Genomic DNA, 25,218 nt, shown 5'->3' with positions numbered 1-25,218 from the left:
CAGAGGTTGGCGCTGATTTCCAGCTGACGACGTCCTGTCCTAAGAAACCAAGCCTTTAGATCGATCATGTTTCATTAATTTGTAAGATATTGTTCAGGAACATTTCAATTTTCGGAACTTAATTTATGAATCAATCGTATATCTTTCATTTCCCTGAATGAACTTTATTGTTGTGCTCAACAAAATACTAAGTTTTATATAGTTGTTTATAAAACCTTGATATTATTATTGTACCGCTGAAAATGAAGAGAAAAAAAAATAATAATAATTGGAAGGATGAAAAAATATCGACTTACGACGGACAAAATAAATAAAAAATCAACTCCTTTCTTTCTTCCTTTTTTGAAAAGAATGACAAAACAAGATGTTTCTCTTCTGAGAAGGAAGAACGACCACTTTCTTCTACTCTACCTCGCTGCGCAAAGCCCTCTCTTAAAAAAAAAAAAGAAAAAAGAAACGGTCATGATCGAGTGGATCTAAGTCGAGCTGTCGTGAATGCTGCTGGAATGGAAAATCGCATCCCGACAGCATTTATGCCACCCAAAGTTGTTTGAAACAAATTTAAACAACATTCCTTTAAAGAGTGGCAATGTCCTATTATTTCAATGCAAAAACAACATAGGAGAAAATTTGGTGGCCACAGTTAAGATTTTTCATATAAGCCTAAAATTTGACGATAAATGAAGTAACAATATTTTCGTGCATCACTAGTGTTTTTTTGAGTAACTTTTAGGTCTTTAAACGTTTTCAGGTCTGTACTATAATGTTTTAATTATTATATTTATTACTACTAATTTTTATCGGTTGAATGTCATAAACCGCGGGTTGCAGTAATGACCGCCATTTTCTTAACTGTAGTTATTTTCGTTTCTTAACTGCAAGTATTCTAATGTTTGTTTACCGGAGCAACCGTTTTGAATGAAATTAATTTTATTCTTTTATTTCTCTATATCAGACACTATGTTTGATAAATTACCTACGAATCCTATCTTAGATTTGTATTTTCAGTGTTTCAGTAACTTTTTCTCCCTGTTAAAAATGAAGGTGCTGAATTGTCTCTTCCTTTTTTCTGTTTGACTTCTTTATTTATGATTAACAGTCATAATGCAATTCACAAATTGTTTATACGAGCATTGTTATTAATTATGCAAAGTATACGTGAAATAAAAAGAGTGAATTCATAATGAGAAATAAATTGTGTGTGATCGAAATATTAATAGCAGTATAGCTAAAATATTTATCAGACTTCAAGCAATACGTTTGACTGTTATGAATCAAATTTTTCTTCCAATATTAATGAATAAAATAGTTTCTGAAATTTTATTATATTATAATTGTACTGTCTAATGTAAATATTGATTTTTGACCGTCAGTTCAAAACTTTTTTCCTTATTTTTAACCTTTTACTTTATTAAGTAACTGTCTATATATGGTAGCCTTTTTTTGTATTATTTTTAAAACTATCAGGATGCGTAGCATTTTTAAAAGTGCTTAAATGTGCTGATATTTTATAAAAGCCTTTGAAGATGCTTTTTTTATTCGAGGTTTCTGAAAAGTGCTTAATTTTCTGTCTTTTAATAAGAGATTTTTTTCTCACAATAATGCTGGAGAGAATCACAAATAATGCTGGATTTTCATAATTTTTTCCGCAATATTTATCAGAAACTAGTTCTTTTACCATGATTATGGGAAAATGTTTTAGAATTTTATTGATTTTATGTTAATAAATGATTAACTTTAAACGATAGAAAAAATAATTTTTATCACTGCAGAGATTCTAATTATGACTTTTTTTGGAAAGTAATTAAAAATATTTTTTGAGTGCCTAAAAGGTGCTTATTTTCTGTTGAAAAATCTGGCTACGCATCTGTCCATTTATTTGATATTTAAAAAAGAAACTAATGCAAACTAGGGCTTTAATTACCTTGCCCAACATTCCTGGTGTTACTAAAACTGTCAATTAGGCAAATATTTTTTATCCTTACATAATTGGTAAAGCATGAAAATTTACACGGTATAAAAAAAATCGTTTTTGCAACCATAGCTCTTATAAGATGGAATATTGTTTCCATAAAATATAAAAATGTCAATTAGGCAAAAATTTTTTATCCTTACATAATTGGTAAAGCATGAAAATTTACACAATATAAAAAAAATTCGTTTTTACAACCATAGCTTTTATAAGATCATTTTCTTAGCTGTTATTTTTACATCTGCTGGAAATCCGTAATGAAATTCAATAATGTCAGAGCTGATAATTTTTTTCTAGTTCCTTTAAAATTTGTTTTTCTTTTGTTGTTTCATTTCACATTTTTGTCTTTCTAAGTGACAAATTTATGCAGTTGCAAATAAATATTGTTTTGCACATAATGAAATGAGCATGTAGGAAAGACTGTACTTTCTGATAATACTTTATTTACCTAGTATTAGTTTCCTTAGGACATTTGTTTTTTGTACTCTAGCAAGGCTGGCAGTGTGTGTAAATGTTATGAGTCTTTTGAACCTGACTACAATCATTTGATGTTATAGTTCTGACATAAAGCAGTGTTATAAATAACAATTAGAGCAATTATATTGTCCTACAAGTTCTGAGCTTTCTATTCTAATGAGAAAGTTAAACTAAAATTGTTGAATTTGAATATTGTTTTACCAAATATTACAAACATTTCATACTTATGTCTATCTTTAAATTTAGGATGTATGTTAGTGACCTTAAAAAGTTTCTGACTAGAAAGCTATTCTCAAAGCAGAGCTAGATATCTCCCCGCGGTTATCTCCGAAGTACCACAACCCTGTTGTTGTACTAGATTGTTATGAATTTTACTTCCCCACTTTAGTTAATGAATTTTTCCTTTCGAGTTAGCAGCATACTCTTTAAGTAAAGTTTTTTGTTTAGTATATCTCATGTTAGTACTTTGTTGTTGTCAGAACTATATAATTATTTGAGCATAGTTCAAGGACTGAAATTTTTTTTTGTACAAAATTTGTTAAAAACTGTTTAAATTAATATTTCTTTTTAAAAATATATTTTGGAATTATAGGATGCAATAAATTGTGTTTTCTTGTTTTATACAAGTGTAAAGTAGCTATCTTTTTGCAGTCTAACACTCATTTTTTCGTCTGCATACTTAAGGGTTAAGAAATTTTTGTTGAAAGTTTATTAAAATTCATGAAATTATAAACATAAAGTAATGTCTAAAAATTTTTTTTTCAATCTAGTATGGCTGATGACATTGATGAGCTCTTAGATGAAGTAACTTCCAAAAACTTTTACGAAAATGAAACCAAAGTTGATGTCCAGCAGCAAGTTTTGTCAGCCAAAAAGTAAATATTGGTTTTAGTACTCTTTTCTTGGTGTATTTATATATATCTATATATATTTGTGTTTAAATATAATTTCTTTGTGTTTAATGAACTATAAAATATATTGTACAAATTTCAATTCTTTTACCTTAAAGTCGAAAAACATTTTTTTTCTCTATGATGCTTGTTATTAAATTTTCATTTGTATGTTTTTTATATTTGTAAAATTACTTACTAAGAGGTACCCATACTTATAAGTAATAATATTATATTTATTTTGTCTTTATTTTTTTGTGTAACATTTCTGTTTTGTTTTCTAAGTACAAATGAGAGTGTAATATAGTTCAAATGTACATTTAATTGTCTCCAAAAAAGATATACTAATATAAGCATTAATTTGCAATTATACTTTATTGCTGCATGTTAAAAAATCTACATATTTGTTCAAATGTATGCTTTGCGATGTAAAGTATGATTTGGAGCCTTATGTTTCCAAAAAAAGTGAATGAAATAAATGGGAGATTATATCTAACCTAGAAAGATAGTAAATTTTCATTAATAACTTTTACTTCAAATGATGATTTAATATCTAGAATAATATATAATTGATTTATGTTAATATTATTTTTCATGAAAAAAAAGAAATTTTTTTTTTACATATATAATAAATATAATACCATAACAATACAGTAAAATGCTAAAATATTTCTTATAAAAGTTTTTCTAAAAATGATCTTACCTGTTATAATGATAGTTTAATTAATCATGAAATATTCGCCATAATTTTCTGATTGCAGTTACAATGATCACGTTGTCGTTCAAGATTAATAAGAATGATGATCATTCTAGTGTTAACTACTTTATGATTGTCTCTTATTAAAAAAATTAAAATTTAATTGAGAGATCATCACAAAGACCAGAATGCAAAGATTTTTTTCGATTACTTGATTTCAGCCTTAATTTATTACATTTTATTATTATCATTGTATAAAATTATACATAAATTTAGAAACATAAAGTTTTTATATATTAGGACTTATATTAAAGGTAACAATGTTACCCTTTTTTTTTCATGTTAAAGGAAAAGGAAATTTTAAGACAAAGAGAAATATCTTATGTAACATAATCTTAGTGGTAATAAAATTTATAATTTTTCTAAGTATAAAATAACTTATGTATAATCATTAATTTGAATTCACAATTTTTTTATTATTTAAAAATTTTATTTTATAATTTTTAACTGTAATAATATGTATTCTATTCATATTTTTAAATTAATTTTGCTTTTTCATTTTTAGATCTAATGGTGGAGCAGAAGAACTAGATGCTGCAATCCATTCAATCTGTAGCATTCCTGAACCAATAGTAATTATTTTATTAAAGAAATGTTATCATTTTTGTAAAATTTTTCCAAGTCATAAACAAATGTTTTAAAATTGGCCTTTATAGTTGTGTGCGATGAAGTTTTTCTAATTCATCAGCCTTACTAATGGCAGCCAAAATCTGTACAGTAGAGCGCCAATTATCTGAATCCTTATTATCCGAACGTCCAATTATCTGAACTATGTCCGAATTTGTTTTTTTATTTAAGTTTGGAATACTTTTTAACTTATGGATAATTTTTCTAAATTTAGAAGAATAAATAGTATCCTCTACATTTGATGACCAAATTTAATTTGCAACCTTTCTTAGCAGTTTTCTTATGGCAGCCATACATACATGTATTGTTAAACAGTAAAACCTATCTACCCCTTTAGCCCTCTTCAACTGAAAATTATCTTCCAAGAATGCGAGCTTCATTTTTTCATTTTGACAGTCTAGAACGTCAAAATGATGTTGATCCAGTTCAGTTGATTTATCTAAAAAAGAGCATATTCTATAAAACAAAAATCTTTGCTGGATTTCGTTTGCAATGGAAAATAAAGAAAAATGTGGTAAAATCAGTAATTGACAAAAAATTTATAAAAAGCTGAAATATGATTTAAAAACAAAAATTGAAAATGAGAGAAAAGTATAAAAAAATTTTTATAATAAATATTTAAAAATTTGGAAAAAAAAAACTTTTAAACACGCCAGAACTAGTTTAGATAGTACTGCTAGTCCTATGTCTGGAAAAAGTGAGAATGGAAGTTAGTGCATAAATAATAATCATTAAAACTTGATTTGAAACAACTTTCCAATTATCCGAACCACGTTCGGTCCCGAGCAGTTCGGATAATCGGCGCTCTGTAATTAGACAATAATATATCAAATTTAAAAAAAGTTGAGCATCGTAATATTATTAATATATAATTATATGTCTTATTTATTACCTGATGTGAAGAACATAAAGTTGAAACCTGGTTTTATGTTGTCTGTTTCGTGTGTTATCCTGCTTCCTGCGTCATTTTCTGTTGGTCTGTGAATTTGCTTATTACAATAATGTTAAATTATTCCAGATTTTTCATCATCCTTTTTAAGAAAAATCTCACTTTATAGATTTTTCAAACAGATCAAATTGTTTTCTCTACAGAGCTGGCAAAAACTTTTTCAGAATTCTTTTTTTTCTTATAAAGACTTGTTTATTAGCTGTTTAAAGCTGTTCTGACATTTTTTTCGTCTTTTTGTTGGTGTTCTGCCTTGACTCAAAATACGAAAGATGATGGGATGGTCAAATTACTAGAAGGATGATTGAAGTATGTATAGGAGCTTAAATTGTAAAATTTGTGTGTGGAATTTTTTCCATCAAACTTCATTCTTTGGAATAATCAACTCATTCAAATAGCATTTCTCTTAACAACTAGCTAGGTAATCATTTCTTTTTCTTAATTCCGGTGGCCTGCAAGATGCTTCTAAAGGAAAAATAAATATTCTGGAAGCTTTGAATATGATTTCTACAGTTTTGACTGTGTCAACTGAAATGCTAAATCTGTAAAGCACATGAAATTTGCCGAATCCGTTAACACACGCTCAACATCAGATAAATATCTATAAAATGATGATAATACTTTAGCGCTGATTATGATGATGTAACTAACGCTGAAAATGTATTTACATAATTTCTCATCGAACGCAATCAGTCACTGAATTTTTAGATGTTAAAAATGCATCGCCTGTCGATGACTGTTACATTAAAAATAAATGTACTAGTACCACCATTGCAAAATATTTTTAAAGAAATAATACAGTTATTGTTTTAATCCAGTTAAATTCAATAATTTTCTTTTTCTTTATATAAAATATATCAATTATGCAAAATGTGAAAAACAAAAATTGTACACAGTTTTATTTTTGCTATCTTATATTTCAACCTTAAAAGTTTTTTTTTTGTGAAATTGTTTTCTGTGATTAATAAAGTTATGTTTTTAGTATTCTTGTTTTTCACTCCTTCAAAATGAATTTCACTGTACCTAAAAAGTCACTTTATGAAAAAATTCCCTACTATAGCTTTGACTATATTATATGAATTGTAATTTTAAATGAATGTGAGTCTAATAAAGTTAGATAAGAAATTTAGTCATTTAAAAGTATGTTATTTTAAAGTATACATTTGGTAGATATTTTTTCTTCAGAAATGAAGATATTTCTGGTGATAGTCATAAAATTGTAATTAATGATATAGTTTAGTATGTAAAAGTTCATTTATTATTTATATTGGTGTACTTTCTTATGCCCCTGTTATTTTATTAAAGGAAAGGATAAACAGATATTTTTTGTTCAGTATTTAAATTTGATACATTATGGTGGAGCTCTCTGAGATATTTTGCATGTGTCGTGTATGTAAAGTGCGTATGATGTATGTTGGGAATTTTTGTCAGACAAAATTTTCTGTCTTAACCTCTTTTTCAACTTGCACCCATGTTTCAAAGTCTATGACGTGCATTTTGATTGTAACACACTCCTGTTACTTTTCATTTCCTTTAATATTTGATTTAATGCCTGCTCCATATGATGGTGATGATATTTCTGTATGATAGTTGTTTACTATAATTTGCTTAAAAATGCAACTCTAATTTCCAACTTTAAAGAATTAAAAGTATTGGACTTAATTTTATCAATTGTTAAAAATTTCTTTATGAATTAAAAAAATTTTGAATGAATTTTTACATGTGTAATAGTTAATTATTACTATGAAAAATTATCGCCATTAACAGAAAATAGCTCCACAATTATGTGCAATCAACCCTTCATTCTATATCCATAACTTATTCAGCTGTTAGCAAATATGTTTAAAATACTTGCTTGAAACATATTTACAGTTAGGAAGAAAAATATTGATAGCAATGTTAAGTAGTTAAAAGGAGTATAACTTATTCCCGATTACTTGTTTTTATGCAAGATATATATCTTTATGTATACACTAAAATTATTCTTACTTTCCTTTTTGTTAAACTGAAATTTTAAATTTTTTTAATTAAATTTCACTGATAGTTAATATGAAATTAGTTTATTAGCATGCCAACAGCTGATTTTAAAATGTGAAAATTATTTTCTAAGAACATGGAATTTACTCATTTTAATCCCTAAAAAAAATCTATCTTTATTTCTTTTCATTATACCATTGTATTTCATGGAAAATCTTTATAGATTATCCATAGTTTATTTTTAAAATTTTCTAAAACTCTTAAATTAAGTTTTGTAAAATTCTGTTATCACTATTATAAGTATGAGTGTTTAATCAGTAATTTTTGTTTTCATTTACCTTTATTCTTTATGTGTTGTTTGATTTTTTCTATGCTTGTAATATGATCAATATTATTATTTGTCTATATCTATTTATCAATGTTGATTATTTCTTTTGATAGGATTCTATAGTCCCTGATGTTGCTTTAAATTTGAACAGAGGAACTAATCGCAAGTATGTATCTAATTTTTATTGTAATTAGAATGTATATTTTTTGGATCAAGAGAAATGTTTTCCTTATAGCAATATATTTAGCAATGTTCTGCAATAAGCAAATAAATAAGTGAAAATGTTCTATGGTTTATCTGTACATTTTTTTTCTTCTCCAAGCAAGTGTTCATAACTAAGCCAAAAAGTTAATTTAAAAATGAGATTTTAAATAGTGCATGTCAATGACATGTCTGCACATAACTTGCTGTTACTGTTGTACATAATTACAAGCTTAATGGGATTTAGTAGTAACTATTACGACTATTAAGTAAAGATATACAATTGAGTAGCATTTCTGAAAATTTTATTCAACAAAACAGACATAGGCATATGAGATTGTAAAACAGAACAAAAAGAGGTATTTATAAAATTAAAAATAAAAGCATGTAAAATCTCGGACATATTTTCAAAAGATTACTCAAGAAAGAGGTATAATTTGATTCGAAAAAAATTTGTTACAACCCCGCAATGAATGAACAACTTGCAGATTTGAAAAATTAAAATAAGTTTTGCAGTTTGTTTTTTGTGGTTCACACAATAATGAATTTATTTCAAGGTTAAGCTATCTATAATCATCAGCAATATTTTATGAAAAATAAAATTAATCACAAATGTGAAAAAAAAAAATAATGTAACATGCAATAAAAAAATAATGTGACATGCAAAGATACAGAAGGGAAACATCTAATCTTATGAAAAGATTATTACTGCCAAGAATCTGGCAGTCAATTTCAGAGTGTGGAAAAATTTTATATTTTGAAAAAATTGCAGATTTGAGATGAAATAGTCATGACTAAAGAGAATCATAAAGTGATTATTCAAAAGCGTGATTCAGAATTATATTTAAAAAACGAAAATTTTAAAACTGTGAATATCCCAAACTGGTGAAGATGCGATCAAGAAAACAATGTGGTCAATAAAATTTTCTGTGTAATATGTAACATTAAAAAATTTGAATTAGTAGCACAGCGTGCAATCGATAATCCATGTGTGATTTGCGTCAATATTTGCAAAGCAAAATGCAAAGTTTGCCTAAGGAAATAATATGGTACTAACATTTTGCGATTCTAAAAAGCCTGTGAAAATCCGTTATACTAACTACTAAAAAAACGGTCAGCAAAAACATGCAGATTCACTGTGTAATTGAATAGATCGAGAAATTATTACTAATTCATATGCATGATTTGAAATTAACTGTATGTCATAATGGCATATTAAAATATTGAGAATTTTAAAACTAAGTGGAAGTCTGTAACAGAAGCTGTGAAAATAGCACAGCCACGTGGGTTTATACATTGTTGTTTAAATTTGGCATTAATTATCTATTTGTTATTTTTATTGACTAAGGATATTTTGATGTTCGTTTACCTTAAGGACCTTTTATCTGTAGAAATCTATTTTCCGGATTTGCCGAAGTCCAGACGATTCCGGATATGGGACTTTCCAGTGTGTAAAATCTACTTACTTACAGTGCAATTATTTGTTATATTTTCTATCAAAAAATTAGTTTCATTGCTTATGACGTAAAAAAAAAAATTTATTGAGGATGAAATATTATTCTGTATAGCATAAATGTAGTTTGCAAGTTTTTTTTTAAAAAACTTTGTAGAAGTCAGAGGTTTTTAGTTCTAAAATTCAGTGGAATATTGTTCAATTATTGTTGTAAATATTATGCTGTTAATTTTTCTAATTTAACATAGTTAATACATATATTATTTTGTTGTAACTGTTAATTTTATCTATATCCTCTTCTACCATTTTTTGAAACTCTAATAATAGTAGTTATTAATCACATGCATTGCATGTAATGTAGAGAAAGATTTTTTTTTGTATGTGTGGAAGTATTTTATTAAAGTACTTTTGAACTACAATATTTTTCTTTTTTTGAATTATTTAATTTGTAAGCATTAAATTTCTAGCAATCTTTAACACTAATGTCTATCCTAAATATTTCAGAAAGCAAACTTTAGGTTAATATAAACAAAATGCTGCTGTTCATTTAAGGACTGATTGAATATAAATTGTTTTTGATTTAAAATAATACTTTAAAACAAATCATTGCCATGCTTAATTGAAATTCTCATTTTAAATAAAAAGCATTTGATGTACATAAAATAATTTAAGTTTTTCTTGATATTAATCTTTAATATCGATGAAATAAAACTTTCTTAAAAATCATAACCTTAAGAATATATTAAATTATATCTTAATTAAAATGTATTTTTTTAATTAAAGCAATCATATTTTAAATTAAATAATAAGGTTCATATAATGTCTACACTGATTCTTGTTTATGTTACTACTTTATGAATTATGAATAAATGTTCAGTTGTTTGAATCATATTTGACACAATTCGTGACAATAATTCGTCATATGGAGTATCCTCTTAATTATGTGATTCTTTGTTGTACTTGACTTAAATAAAGTCATTTAAATTTAGAATTAATTCTCTTTTTTTTTTCATTTGAAAATTTACCTTTAGTTTAATGTTACTAATTTCAAAAAAAATTTTTTTTTTAGGTGTACAGTTGTGTATGTTGGTGATAGTACTGCTACTGGAGGACTTTCTGGAGGAGTAACACAAAGGTAATTGAATTCTGATTATAATTATGAGTTAAATGCATCTGTAGATTTAAAGTGTTTAATATACTTTAAAATTAGTAATTTTTTTTTGTCAATGATATTCAACTTTAAGGTTTTTTGACTCCAAAAGGTTTTTTTTTTTTTTAACGGCAGGCACTGAACTTTTGTTCTTCGCCTAGGAAGATGCCGGAGTTGTTACTCATTTAACGTTACCCAGTGGGCACCTGTGAACCTAAGTCACGGAGGCGAGCAACATTACCCACGCCACGCTGCCACATACCCGTTTATAGGGTGGGCCACATTCACACATCACACAATAGAGAACACACACAGAGAGAAACATCCATGCCCTGAGCTGGATTCGAACCCGCAACCATTGGCTTCACAGTCAGGCACGCTGACCGCTCGGCCATCTGGCCGGCTTTTTTTCTTTTTCGATTTATCTATTTTAAATTGTTTTTCTTTTTCTTAACACTCTTAACATTACCTATTTTTATTTTAGTCATTATTATACCTTTACAATATTTCGCATTTGTAGTATTGTTTTCTTGCATGAGTAAAGAATATGAAAAGCTATTCTGTCCATTCTTTCATTTCACTGCACTTTTAATTATTTTGACATATTTTCGTAAATTATTTACAAATGTAATAAAATGAAGCTATTTGTCGTTATTTTAATTTAGTCCTGCTTTTTAACTTTCATTGTATGATAATAGGAGAGTTGGTTTTTCTTTTAAATATGTAATTTCGAATTCTTTAAAAAAATGTTTGGAAGCTCAAGTTTTCTGAACAGAGTGCCTTTTTTTATGATTGTAAATAAAACTTTGTTAAAAAAAACTTTGTAAACGAAGAATTTTGTTATTATAAAACATGTTTTAAAAATTCATCCAAAAAAGTTCATAGTTATTCCATTAAATATTCCCAATCAAAATATAACTTTGTTTATTACTTCTCAAAATTTAAAAAAAAAAAAAAGAAAAGAAAAGAAATTAAACAATTTTTTTATTTTAGCTGGGGCAGTTAATTGTAAATCTGATCAAAAATGTATGGTTTTTCCTCGAATTCTAAAGAATTAATAATCATCAAATAACTTATTTTGTAATTTATATGATTGTTCAAATATTTAAGGGACGCTAGTTAGTTTATTTAAAATATTATTGCCCTAAAAATTTCATAAAATTTATGCATATTATCTATCTACTTTACTATTCATTAATTGTTGCATTAATTCATTATTTGGTTTTTTGGAATTATGAGAAACAAATTAGAATCTATTTTGATTTAGTTTATGTATGTGAAATAATTTTTGCAAAAAATTTTCTTTTGCTTCTTACATATTTTGCATTGGGTGAATTGAAGAAATATGACAACAAAAAGAGAAATAAAGAAATTAGTCACAAAACAAACAAAAAAAGCAGCTACTAATAGAATTTACTTGTTCATACACATTTTGACTAATGTGCTTCCCATTAGTAAATATATTATTTATTAAAAGTGAATTTCAATTTAAAATTACTGACTGTGTGTGTAATATTTATTATTATAATAAAATATAATATTTTGTGACTGCAGCACCGACCAAAACAAAAAGCCGAAGCATTGTACAATCATTTTAAACTTAAATTGGTGGTAATAATCAAGATTAGTCTACCATCACCTTATGAAGCCTCTCCATTTTTAAGTTGTAAACATTCTTTTGAACTGAATCCTTAACATAGCATTTCTTGTTAAACCTAAAGTAACATCTGTTTTAAGAGCAAAATACTTTATTTAATTACATTAGGGTACTGATCTGAATGAAAGTAACTTCAACAATACATAGATAAATTGTAAAAAAGGAAGTATTGTTCAACTGTTTCCGTTTTTTAAAGTTATGTGTTGGGTTTATAAAGATCGTATGGTGAGATTAAACTTATATCTTGCGTTTCGTTAAATTTATTCTTGTGCAGCAGTGTTTTCTTCTCAGAAAAAAAATGGGTGAGAATTTCTCACCCTTTCTCAAAAACAGGGTGAGATCTTAAAAAGTTAAGTAAGATTTCTAAAGATTAAAAAAAAAAAAAAAAAAAAAAAAACCCACAATAAACAANAAAAAAAAAAAAAAAAAAAAAAAAAACACAATAATTAAACACTTTAATTATTATACATTTTTAACATCTTCTAATTTTTAAAGCATTGAATATTTTTGCTGCATCATCATATGGAAAAGGTTCTACATCTACTTTTTCATCAGCTATTCTCATTAGGTTGCTCAAATGCGTATTTGTTTCGTTTCGATCGTTTCTACCCACGTTTGTTTTATTTTCATTTGTCCGTTTTTGAGTATAAGATATTGCCTTTACAAGGTATTTGTCCATCTTACTTTAATGCGCAAAAACTTTGAACGTCTTACATGAAGAAACCTTACCTACGGTAAACACGTGGTTGCAGAGAAATGCGTTCTGAAAGAGGTTCTGTGGTTCGGAGGAATGGTGTTCTGTTGTTCTTAAAGGTTCTGAACAATACTGGTAAATAGGGAAGCTTGATAATGGGGCAGATGTTGAAAATAATGAAAGATCCAGGAAGAAAAGTGGAACGGATTTTTATTCTAAATGGCGCAATGAGAAATTTTATTCAAAATGCGAGAAATTCGCGAATTTTGAAATTGGTTTATAGAATGCACAAATTTCTCGCATTCTCACACTCAAGTGAAAACTCTGTGCAGGCCTGGAGAAATTTTACATCACTAGTTTTTTTGATGATAACCAAAACTAGTTTAGTCTTTGTTTTAATGACCAAAGTTAGTCGAGTCTATAATGTTTTGCTGATAACTGAAATTAGTTAAACTTATAATGCTTTGCTGGTAACTGAAAGTAGTCATATGGGTACAGGGGTCTGTTTAGAAGAAATTTGGGTCCGTTAACAGACCCTTCACAAAATATCTTTTTATTAAAACGCACCCTTCACAAATTTGTTTATCTTCACTATTGTTTTGTTAATCAAATAAACCTTTCCGGGGGGAATGACAATTCAGACAATCTAAGTTTCCCCAAGTTTGAATTCAACATGTCGTATTCTTAGAAAATATTTCTACTTTTAAAAACATCTACTGCACATTCTTATTAATATTAAATCATAATTTTTTTTTGTAAATAAATAAAGGATGAATTTATATTTATTCTTAAAATTAATTAATACAATATTATGTATTACATTTTTTTAAATAAAATATTATAAATTTAAGAATTGTTTAAATTTACTTGATGCCTAACACATGAAAAGTGATACATTACTAAGTTGTGTTATTTAAAAGAAGTCAATTTAAATTATTAAAAATGTGACTTATTTTGTTTCCATTATTCGTCCGAAATGAATATTCTGTGTTGAGCAGTATAGGATAAATACGAAATATTTGCATGTTACATCTCTAATTTAGTAGCAGCATTTGTTGAGCGGAATCTTGTATCTATTTACAATTTAAAATCTTCTTGAAAAGGTTTTTAGCAATTTTTGCAATAACAGGACCCTATTTGCACAAATTTCCAAAAGTAGGACCCTGGTTGAAAGAATGCGACTTAATGCATATTTTATATTCACAAATTATGAATAGTTTTTTCACAATTTGCCCATTTAACCGAATTACCTATGTGTATATATATACATGCAGATATGATTTCACCCACCGTGAAGTTACCAGAAATCCAGGTCCAGAAGTTTGAAAAAATCATTGATCGCATTTATGTATAAAAATTCTTGTTTATTTTATTTAAAAATATTTGAACTGGAATTCCTAGAATTAGAACTAGAAAGAGCCTTTCATTTTTAAATATTTTTTCTTATAGAATATCAAATGTGATTAGAGATAAAAGTAAACTAATACATAATTATTCATTTGAATTATGCTGCATATAATTTATTTAGAATATCATGTTTTGAAAATATCAATGATTTAAGTTTATAAAGGCATTGATTTTTTTGAAATGCGTCATTAATGATTATGGATGTTAATCAAAAAATTTTCAGGATTTTTCAGTTGGGCTCACAATTACCCTTTTGTGTGTGTATATACACACACACATATATATATACAGTGGTACCTCGAGATACGAGTGCCTTAACATACAAGTTATTTGAGATACGAGCTGTCGAGCGAGCGAAATTTTGTTTTGAGATACGAACGACATTTGAAATGCGAGGAATGGCCATGCAAGCCCTTCTCATTCTCGACAATGCTCCTGCTCACCCACGGAACCTCGAACATGACATCCTCGAAGAGTTCGAGTTCAAGTTTATAAAGGCTCTCTATCTACCACCTAACACCACTCTTATCCTGCAGCCCATGGATCAGCAGGTGATTTCTAATTTTAAAAAGCTGTACACTGAGCACCTGTTGCTGTGCTGCTTTGAGGTGACAGACAACACAAACCTCACCCTTCGAGAGTACTTGAAGGACCACTTTAACATCGTGATATGCCTCAGAATTATTGATCAGGCCTGGCTGAGTGTTAGGACGAGGACCTTTACCTCTGCATGGAAGAAGCTGTGGCCTGAGTGAGTCTGTAGTTGAAAATTGTGCTGTCGCCTGAGTCTGTAGCTTCGAAGGATTTGAACCCGAAGTGCCAGTGGAGGAGGAGATTGTGTCTCTGGGAAAATCCATGGACCTGGCGGTGTTTGAGAGAGACCTGAACGAGTTCGCCGAGGAGCACTCTCAGGAAATGACGACCGAGGAATTACAGTCGCAGCAGCATTCTGCAAGAAATTGGTTTCGAGGAAGAGCCAGAGGTGGAGGATGTTATCTCTAAAAGTGAGATAAAATAGTTCTTGGGAATGTGGGTGAGAATTTAACAGTTCAAGGAAAAGAAACACCCCGAAAAAGTTGCAACTGGTCGTACATCGGAGCTATTTAATGAGCTTGCCAAACTCATTTCTGCAGCATTCTGAAATAATCTCCTTGGACAGTTTTTTATTATTTATTTTTTTTGAATCCGGCTGAAAAAGCAAAGACCAGTGAAGAGAAAAGCAGTGACTAAAATTAAGCATACAAGTAGCATTTAAGTGACCAAAATACAAATATGTATGTACACTTTATAAAACCAGTTTATTTGCTTTACATTCTCTTTTATTATGTTTTTATACAATATTTGTCATTTATAAATACATTTTTCTTATTCAAAAGCACATAATGGAAACAATTGGGAGTAGCATTTTTTGGACTGGAACGGATTAATGACATTTCAATTAATTTCAATGGGGAAAATTGCTTTGAGATAGATACGAGCGAATTGACATACAAGCAAGGTTACAGAACGAATTAAACTCGTATCTCGAGGTAACACTGTATAAATATAAGTTCAAAATGTAGAGAAAACATGGAAAAAATTACAGAGCAATGAAAAAAGAAGAAAAAAATAATAAAAATCTGGAAAGTAAAAGATATAATCTTTTCATCAGCTCACATGATTATATTCGCCAATATATATTTATATATATATGTATATTTTAACTTTTGCATCCTTCAGCAATGTTTCCCATTAAAATATTTATTTTCATTATTCATTAGACAGATATTGTATTTAAGTTATATATAAATATATTTTTTTTTTTTAAATTAAGATAAAATGTCATTACTGCCCTTCATCCCCAGCACACATTTCCGAACTTTTTAAGCAATTTACTGTATTATAAAAGTGTTACAGAGATGAATACATACATATCCTAATATAGTATGACCGTCTACTTGAACGTTTATAATCAATATTCTTAGAATAAATTGTATATTTTCTTCTACGCATCCTTTTGTATGTGTCTCCTCCTTTTGTGTGTTTAATATCTTAAGTACAAAAAGGACAAATAAAACACTATTTGTGACACTAGTTGAATAAAATATAACTTGTGTTATAAAGAACATTTTTCTCTGCAGAACAATGAAGTATCATTTCTTCAGAGTCAATAAACGTATTTACATTTTGAGAAATTTGTCAGAGACTTTATTGAAGGTAACTACTGTCTCCCGATTTTCATCTAAAAAATAGTAAACAAATAAATAAAAAGAAATTTGATTTATTTATAATAACTTGAAAAATATGGATTATTTAATGAAAGAAATCAAATAGTTTTTTATTTATTTTGCGAAAACTGTCGTTTTGATGGTAATTACCAAAGACTATAAATTTCTGTACTATTTAAAAAAGCTTTTTATGTGTTTGTTTCATTTAGTTGTGTTATTACAAATTTAGCCTATTTTTTGTCAGATTTCAAACAATAATAAAAGAACATTATTATATTGCAGTTAGATACTAATAATGAATTTGCAACTTATTAATAATATCAAGATAAAGTTAAAATAATATATTTACTAGTGTTTAGATATGAATACATCCTGTTTTCTGCTCCAACTATAGTTTGATATAAAAGATCAAAATATTAACTATGTAAACTAAAATAAATAGCTAAAAAAAGAAGGGAATTTTTTTATTATTTTTTTTATTGGAAGTTTACTTTGCATTTTTGTGTTCCCTTTTAAAATGGAATATTTTAGAATATTTGTGCAATTATAATTTTAAAAATATTAAGATCTGAATTTTGTAAGTTTGATTTTCTATTGTCATGTTTTATTAAGAAATTGTGACTATAAATGAGAATTTTCTTTTTTTTTTAAAAATAAAAAACGATTTTTAATTATTTTAGAAATTCGCAATTATAGCTTTAATTGCTCATTGACATTTCCCATTTTTTGATGAATTCTATAAATATATTATATAGATGTATAATATGTAGAAATTATATATTAGTATTCTCACAGGTTGCAAAAAAAAAAAAAAAAAAAAAAAAAAAACACCCAGGGAGAAAAAAAAAATAAATAAAAAATTAAACATATGAAAAAAAAAGCAGTGTTGCAAAATGAGCCTGAATTAGTTAAATATTGTGAATACGTAATATAAAATGATTAGCTTAAAGTTCGCAGAAAAGAACTTTTAACGTTTCATACTTATGAGCTTTAAAAATTTTCTTATACCAACAATTATACTTTACATATTGTGATATAGTTATGTTAAAAGAAAACTTAAACTAAAAAAAAAAAAAAACTGCATTATTCTAAAATATGTCATTATTTTTTAAATATTCTTAACTTATACAATTTAGACCCTGAGAGAATATTGTTAATTCATGCTTAATTTTTCCTAATATGCAATCATAGATAAGAATTTAGAATATAAAATTTTCTTTCTACATACTTTAAATTAATCCTGATATGTACTTATTACTCTAGTTATATTTTAATAAATTTTTAGTTACATTAAACTGGGGCTCAGCAGTCAGAACCAAATTGGTTGTAAAATTGAAATAATTTTTAATGCAACACACCACCACTACCACTTTGTGAGTCAATTTTCTATTGAAATCTTAAAGGGACTCTTCATTTATTTATTATAATAAAAAATAACAGCGTGGAAAAATGCTGTTATTTTTTTGTCATCTAAAAATAATATTTTACATGTTTCTAACAGTCTGTCTAATTGAGATGAATCAGATGTAGATTAAAAAAAATAATTATAATGATAATAAAAACTTTGTTTTAAATTTGAGGGGGGTGATTTTTCATATTTAGGAGGATGGGCACCCCTGTAACTTTAGGGAAAAAATATTTGAAAACCATACAACTGTATGAGAAAGTCAGTTAGAATTGCATTATACATATGTATATAACGATGTTGCCGAGTGGAAAGATTAAAACGGGTCTTAGGCAGGGAAAGAGGGTACAAAATGTATTTATTAGCTATTAGACAGAGAGCCTTTATCAAAGTGTACACGAAGTCGTTGTGTTGTTCGATATAATCTAAGGTAAATCTTGCAAAGTAAATCCCTAAAATGTTTCATTTTAGGAATAAGGGAAAGCTTAGTAACTGTAATTGGTTTATTAAAACTGTATTGGTATTCTCCCAATCAGCAAAGGGAAAAATGTCTTTTAATTAAAGCTTTCTATGTTTCATTTATATTTATGTATGAGGGTGTATAACATGAATCAAGTGGGGCTGAAATTTTTTATCAAAAAGACAAGTGGGGCGAAATGAACCCTGCAATCATGATGTAATATATTTTTAATGCTTGTTTATATTAGTGAGGTCATGGCTAAACTGTTGATGATATGTGCCTTTCTTTGTATATTTTGGTGGTTTTTTTTCCGTGATAGGACATTATTTATTTTTTTAATTTTGAATAATATTTTTTGTTTTAGAGCATTTTGCTTGTTAATCAGTTTTTTTCTTTGTAATTTACTCTAAATACAATACCACAGCATTTTTTTTTTTTTTAATCTTCCAATTTATATATCATACATTTTCTCTAAAAAGCTTTTAGTCATGAGTAATTTTTCTAAATAAATATTTCATTAATCAGAATTGTCTAAGATTCATTTTTTAATAAGAAAAGTGAAACAAATTTATCTTTTATTTAGTCAAATTTCTGTATTTTGATTTCAACGATTTATGTTTTTCAAAAACAAGAAATGAAGTGGAAAGAAAAGAAGAAGAAAAAAAGAATTTGGAAAAGAAAAAAGACATTTCAATTAGTGAATTTTGTCTTTTAAGTATGCTCCAATAACAAATATTGGTATTGAATGAAAAGTTTCAAGATACGAGAATTCGCTTTTAGACAATTGACATTCCTTTGTTTTTAAGAATATCAAAAAACATTTAATAATGCTTATGTTATATAATTCTTATTTATCTTTAGGAGGTATTTATTGCATCTTACTTTACCCATAAATTACATATTTATTTTTTATTACATTTAAAAAACCAATTAAAGCATGTGAACATTTCCTTGAAAATATAAATAACATTATTTTTCATTTTAAGATTAATTTTGATTAATTTGAGAGGCATTTTTTTCATTTTTTAGGAATTTTTTATAGACTTGGTAAATTTAAATTAGGATTTAAATTTAGTTTTTTTCAAATATCATTGGCATATTTCTTTTAAATTCTTTAAAAGGCATATTTAAATCTGATTTAAACCTTTTTTAGATTTTATTTCTTCTGGAAACTAAGAACATTTTTTTGATTTATATAATTTTCTGTTACACTCATAATAATTAATTTTTTCTGAACTCAGCTAAAATTTATGTCCTCAAATTTTCTTTAAAAATTGAAGGTTTACAAGCATTTTGCTGTTCTTAATATAAAAATGATTCGGCTGCTGTTCCATCTTCGTAATTTTCAATCATTTTATATTGATTTTCCCCTCCAATTTTAAAACGGTTGTACTGAATCAGCCTGGTTTATGTTGATTTCATTATTTTCAATCATTCTGTCAGTTTTCTAATTCACCTGTTCAAAATTGGTTTCAAAATTAATCACACCTGTTTCAAAATTAGTCTGGTTTAATTAGCAGTAAGTAAATATTTGCGATACATTGACAGTATAGGGCTCTCATTTTATGGCACTCATTTTTGTTTGGATGCCAGGTGTGATTATATTTACTGTATTTCTTTAAAGAAAAAATTATTCAATTTATTTTATGTGATTCAAGAAACATTCGTTATAAGGTTTATTTGGATATTTTGATGAATCTGTTCTAATACTCTAGTACTTTATAGCATTTATTATTACTTTCGTTACTTCTATATTTGGATATATTATACTTAAGGGATTGCTTCAATGTATTATTATAATACAAAGAATAATTAATATATTTTACGTAAAGCATTTTTGAAAGTTTTTGGATGCCTATAATTTTACTTCTTATTTCATAGATGTGTGCATGCACCTTTTTTCTCATTTTGATATTATAGGGTGCTCTAAAAATATTCTGATTCACAATTTCTATAGCAATTCAACGAAACTTTTGTCATTAAATGGTGATTAAACTTTAAGGCTTGTAAAATCAAACAACTGAAAGTATTCATGTTGTTGGATGTACGTTTTGTTTCCTCTAGACATTTTAAAATTTTAAACAAAATATTGAATGAATTTGATTGACTTGCGATGGAGCAATTTCAGTTGGATGTATAGCCAGTCCAGTTCATTTGAGTGAAGATAATTGGGAGGTAAGCATTCAAAATGAATTTGATTATTTACAAGCCATTTAGTCACCATTTAATTTCACTGCTTGATTCTAACTTCACTGCACCTCAATATAACAATATAATTAATTTACAGCTGAAGCACACATTGATATTGCTGCCTATATATTTGCACTTATTGAACTTAATTACCTTTTTTTTTTTAATGAATAGATACATATTGCATAAAACTTTATTTTTGTTCTTGTTTTATTTAAGTTAGTTTTTTATCACTTTCTGTTTAAATAGATCTTTTAAAAAAGCAATTTAAAATTAAATTTTTACTTAAGGTTTACTACTATACAAAATGTTTTGGAAGAATCTAAGAAACAAAATTGCATTTGCGAGCCATAATGAATTCAGTTTTTATACAAATTAATTGTTCTTTAGTGTAATGTGAGCAATGTTCAGTTGTCTTAACTTAAGAGATTAAGTATTGCTAATTGTAATTATACCTAGAAATTTTTTTTGTTATTTTTTTTGATATTTTGCTTACTTTGTTTTCATTAATAAAATTCAGCCAGGTTTAAAATTTTCTCAATGGAAATATAATTATTTTGCTGTATATAAAATAATTTTACCTTTAGTTTAACATATTTTTCAATTACATTTGTTTTAATAAAAATGTATTTACTATTATAGAAAATTGTTCAAAACATAAAACAAGTTCAAAACAATTTTTTTTTTTTTTTTTTTTATATTATAGGAGACCAACTCACAGAAGATCAAAGCATGGTGCTACAACCAAAATATATACCAAAAAGTATTATACCAAACCTGTCTTCGAATTATCTGTGAAAGACTTAGAAGCAGAAAGTGCTCGTAGGAAGCAAAAGGAAACTATTGAAAAATTGTTTGAAAAAAGAATGGCTGTAGTTACCGATAAAATGATACTGGATGTCAGAAAGTTCAAGCGAATCAAAAGTGATGTGTGGAGCAACTTTGGAGATGTTCGTTTGCTTATCAGTGAGGATGAAGTTAAAAAACTTAACATTGATCATCATGTTATCCACATTGGAAAAGAGGCAGTATTGTTGTGCAAATCTTTTGTAGCTTGTGTGAAGTGCTCAGCTGTATTTAGCTATGAAAGTCACAGTTATGGTACATCGACTCTCAGATCTCATTTGAAATCTTGTGGAAAACAGCGTTACAATCGAGATAAAACCAAAAAACGCCGTCTAACAGGTGCTTTAAGTGATGTTGGAGTATTGGATCCATCTAAAATGCCAGAGAAACCAGTATTTCAGCAACAGATGGTTAAATTCAGAGACCATGCTACCAAGCTGCAAGAACAAGTTTTGCTTTTCTTTATCAACAAAATTAAACCATTTTCAGTATTAGACAACACAGAGTTCAAAGATTTACTGCAAACATTTATACAAATTGGTGCAACTGTCGGAGATGTTAACTTGACTCAATACATGTGTCCTCCAGAGGATTTAGAAGAATACCTTGTCAATGATGTGTATGTCCAAGCAGAGGAAAGCTTCAGAAACGAAATTCAACTTTTATATGGATTATCATTTTCTGCTAGTATATGGGTAGATGTCAATGAAAAAGTGTCTTATATTACATTATCTTGTCATTATGCTAATGAGGATGGCTTGTTTAAATCTGTTATGTTTCATACATCAGAATTTCCTTATGACCGGAAAGCACCGGAAGATGTTACCAAGCTTTTTCAAGAATGCATGGCTCTTATGCATTCTGACTTTAAGAGGTTACTCGTGATCGACTATTCCTTTAACATGGTTAATGCCTTCAACAACAGTGAACAGTTCATTCAGTGTATTTGTTACGCTCTGAATATAGCTGTTCAAACAGTCATAAATACACTCACTACAACTGACGAAAAAGATGAAGATGGCATGCAAGACCAGGACATGGAAGATCCATATGCATTTGCCTGCTTCGTATCACTGATACACCAGTGCAGGTTGCTTGTGTTGCATTTTAAAGAAAAGAAACTGCAAAGTAGTTTGCCAAAGAATCTGCTTATGTGCTCTAGTACATGCTGGAAGTCTGTGTTGAGTATGTTGGAATCCATAAACAGCCAATGGGAACATATTAAAGACATTTTGATTGATCGGGATGAGCTGGAAAGCTTTTGCATCGACCAAGAACTACTGAGCTTAGTTGTTGACTTTCTGGAAATATTTAGAGATGGCTACAATGAGCTTTCATCCCTAACAAATCCAACTTTAAACTTAGTCCTACCCTGGGTTACAAAGTGGAAAACTCATTGTTTGCAAAATGCAGATGAATCACCTTTTCTAGCTGCCGCCAAAAGCTTCATGAATTTTTCCATCGACAATGAAGTAGTAAAGCGAATTACCATACATCATAAACTCGCCACCATGCTGGATCCGAGATTCAAGGAGTTGCAGTTTCTGACTCCCGAAGACAGGCTGGAAACTCAGAATCATGCTGAAATCTTGGTTCGAGAGTGTTATGAAACTCTCTTGATGAATGGCATAGATGTCCATAACGTAGCTTCTAGTGGCGAAGGGTTTCCCGATTTGTGCGACACCATGTCTGCTGAAAATGAATCCATGAATATCAGCTTCAGTGAAGAGGTCGAGGAATATTTGGCTGAGCCATTTACTATGGGCAAACTGGATCTTGATAAAGAGAACAAGTTTAATCCTCTACAGTACTGGATCCGCGCCAAGACAAAGTTTCCGTACTTAAGTAGAGTTGCTTTGTGGATTTTGTCTTGTCCAGCTAGTGCCATTCAAACAGATGATAGTTTTGTTGCTAGCGAATGGATGGTAACAATGAAAGAAACAGAACTTCCTCGGAAGCATATGCACAAGTGCTTGTTTGTTAAAACATTTAGGAACTTCCTGCAGAAATAGTAAAATGTTGCAATAATTAATTTCTTTCCTGTACATACTAATTTGAATGTCACCTGATTGTAAAGTTATAATTATGTGCATTTTGTATATAAGATAAATAAATCAATTAAAAATTATTACCATGTACAATTTGTACATAAGATTTAATAAATTAGCTGAAATCTTTTAAATGCTTGTATGTTTTAAAATTCATTATTGTTAATTAATTGCAGTTCCTCTCTAAGATATTGTTTATTTTAAATAGTTTTATCTGAGCTTAATTTGGATATTTAAGATTCATAGTTATAATTTTCAAGCATAATTTCTGAAATCACTTGAGCTTAATTTTATTAATCATATCTATTATTTACTGATACATACATTTTAATTCAATGTACTTCAGAATATTTCAACTTTGATTATGTCAGAAACTTTAAAATCTGTTTCATTCATGGGTGCAAGTCTTCCGTCCCCAGGACGGATTTCCGTCTTTCGAAAATGTCCTCGGACGGAAGTAAGACTGAAACAAGACTGACTCGAAGACGGAAATCAGAAATTTTTTTTTCTGTCCTTAAAAATATATTTTAGGTCTACGTTATTGGTCTACTTTCTTATGTCCTGTTGTTATTTTATCAAAAGACAGATGAATAAATATTTTTTGTACAGTATTTAAACTTAATGTATTATGGTAAAGCTTTCTTAGATAGTTTGCATATGTCGAGGGGGTATTGTGTATGTTAGGTATTTCAGTCAAAAAATTTTCAGTCCTGGCCTTTTTTCCAACTTGCACCCATGGTTTCATTAGAGCTGATAAAATATTTATAAAAATCTTTTCTTTAATTTTATATTTTTTATTCATATAGCACAGAAAATGGTTGTTCCATCATTTTTTTTACATTGACAATTATTAATCATAATTACTAGAATATATATTACTTAAAGAGCATGTTGACAATGGATTAAATCATTTTTATCGCTTCATTTATATGATAAATGTATGACTTTAAATTGTAGATTAAAAGTTATCTGGTTAGCATAGGGTCACTTGTATAAATCTGAAGTATAATTAAACAACCTTTTAGGTAATGCATATTAAAGTTAAGTTAAATAGCACAAGAGCCAGAATTGAATTAACTGTGCCAGTTATAAATAATATTAAGTAACATAAATTTGTGTACAAACAAGCAGTGCCGTGGAATTGAGTGAAGAAAGCAGGGCTGATTGTGCTCCGGATTTCCGAAATTTTCGCTAACAGCGGTCCGGAAGTTTCCAGAGATCGAAGGTCCAGCTGTTTAAAAAAATCACTGATCACAGAAGTTTCCGGAAATCTTATTTGTTTGTGAGGGAGAGCCAGATATTCATGATTAATATTCACAGGGTATCCGCGCACCTGGAAAGTCATGAATTTCAGTATTGAACAAAATTTGTCATGAAAAGTCATGATTTTTGCTATTTTTTTAAAAAAAGAAATCATGGAAAGTCATGGATTTTGGTTTTCCAGTGTTGCAAGTGCTGCGCCAATTGTGGAAACCAGGGCCTATATGCTCCAAATTGAAGTAGTAGGCTTAAATTGCCCCAATCTG

General features: G+C 28.1%; 1 protein-coding gene across 2 annotated transcripts; it reads left to right on the top strand.

Moving 5' to 3' along the window:
- The first annotated feature begins 596 nt into the window (after positions 1-596).
- On the top strand, positions 597-23,826 carry LOC107445151 (transposable element Hobo transposase). Of its 2 annotated transcripts, none has more exons than XM_016059491.3 (6): positions 597-751; positions 3,220-3,324; positions 4,602-4,668; positions 8,088-8,140; positions 10,698-10,763; positions 21,505-23,826. In XM_016059491.3, the coding sequence occupies exons 2-6, from the start codon at positions 3,221-3,223 to the stop codon at positions 23,654-23,656; spliced, it is 2,442 nt and encodes an 813-aa protein (XP_015914977.1). In that variant the 5' UTR covers positions 597-751; position 3,220; the 3' UTR covers positions 23,657-23,826. The 2 variants fall into 2 exon arrangements, with proteins under 2 accessions (XP_015914977.1, XP_015914978.1); XM_016059492.3 differs by lacking the exon at positions 597-751 and adding an exon at positions 814-1,044.
- Positions 23,827-25,218: the final 1,392 nt, after the last annotated feature.

The sequence above is a fragment of the Parasteatoda tepidariorum genome, chromosome 6 (genome assembly GCF_043381705.1).
Source record: "Parasteatoda tepidariorum isolate YZ-2023 chromosome 6, CAS_Ptep_4.0, whole genome shotgun sequence".
Classification (NCBI taxonomy): domain Eukaryota; kingdom Metazoa; phylum Arthropoda; class Arachnida; order Araneae; family Theridiidae; genus Parasteatoda; species Parasteatoda tepidariorum.
Note: the sequence above shows the minus strand (reverse complement) of the source record. Positions and strands in the feature narration are given on the sequence as shown.

What these genes read in the sequence shown, in the direction of transcription:
- LOC107445151 (XM_016059491.3), top strand. Translation starts at nt 3,221, where the DNA reads ATGGCTGATGACATTGATGAGCTCTTAGATGAAGTAACTTCCAAAAAC. An exon ending in CAAGTTTTGTCAGCCAAAAA is followed by an intron (nt 3,325 to 4,601) that starts GTAAATATTGGT and finishes TTTCATTTTTAG; the next exon opens with ATCTAATGGTGGAGCAGAAG. An exon ending in AACAGAGGAACTAATCGCAA is followed by an intron (nt 8,141 to 10,697) that starts GTATGTATCTAA and finishes TTTTTTTTTTAG; the next exon opens with GTGTACAGTTGTGTATGTTG.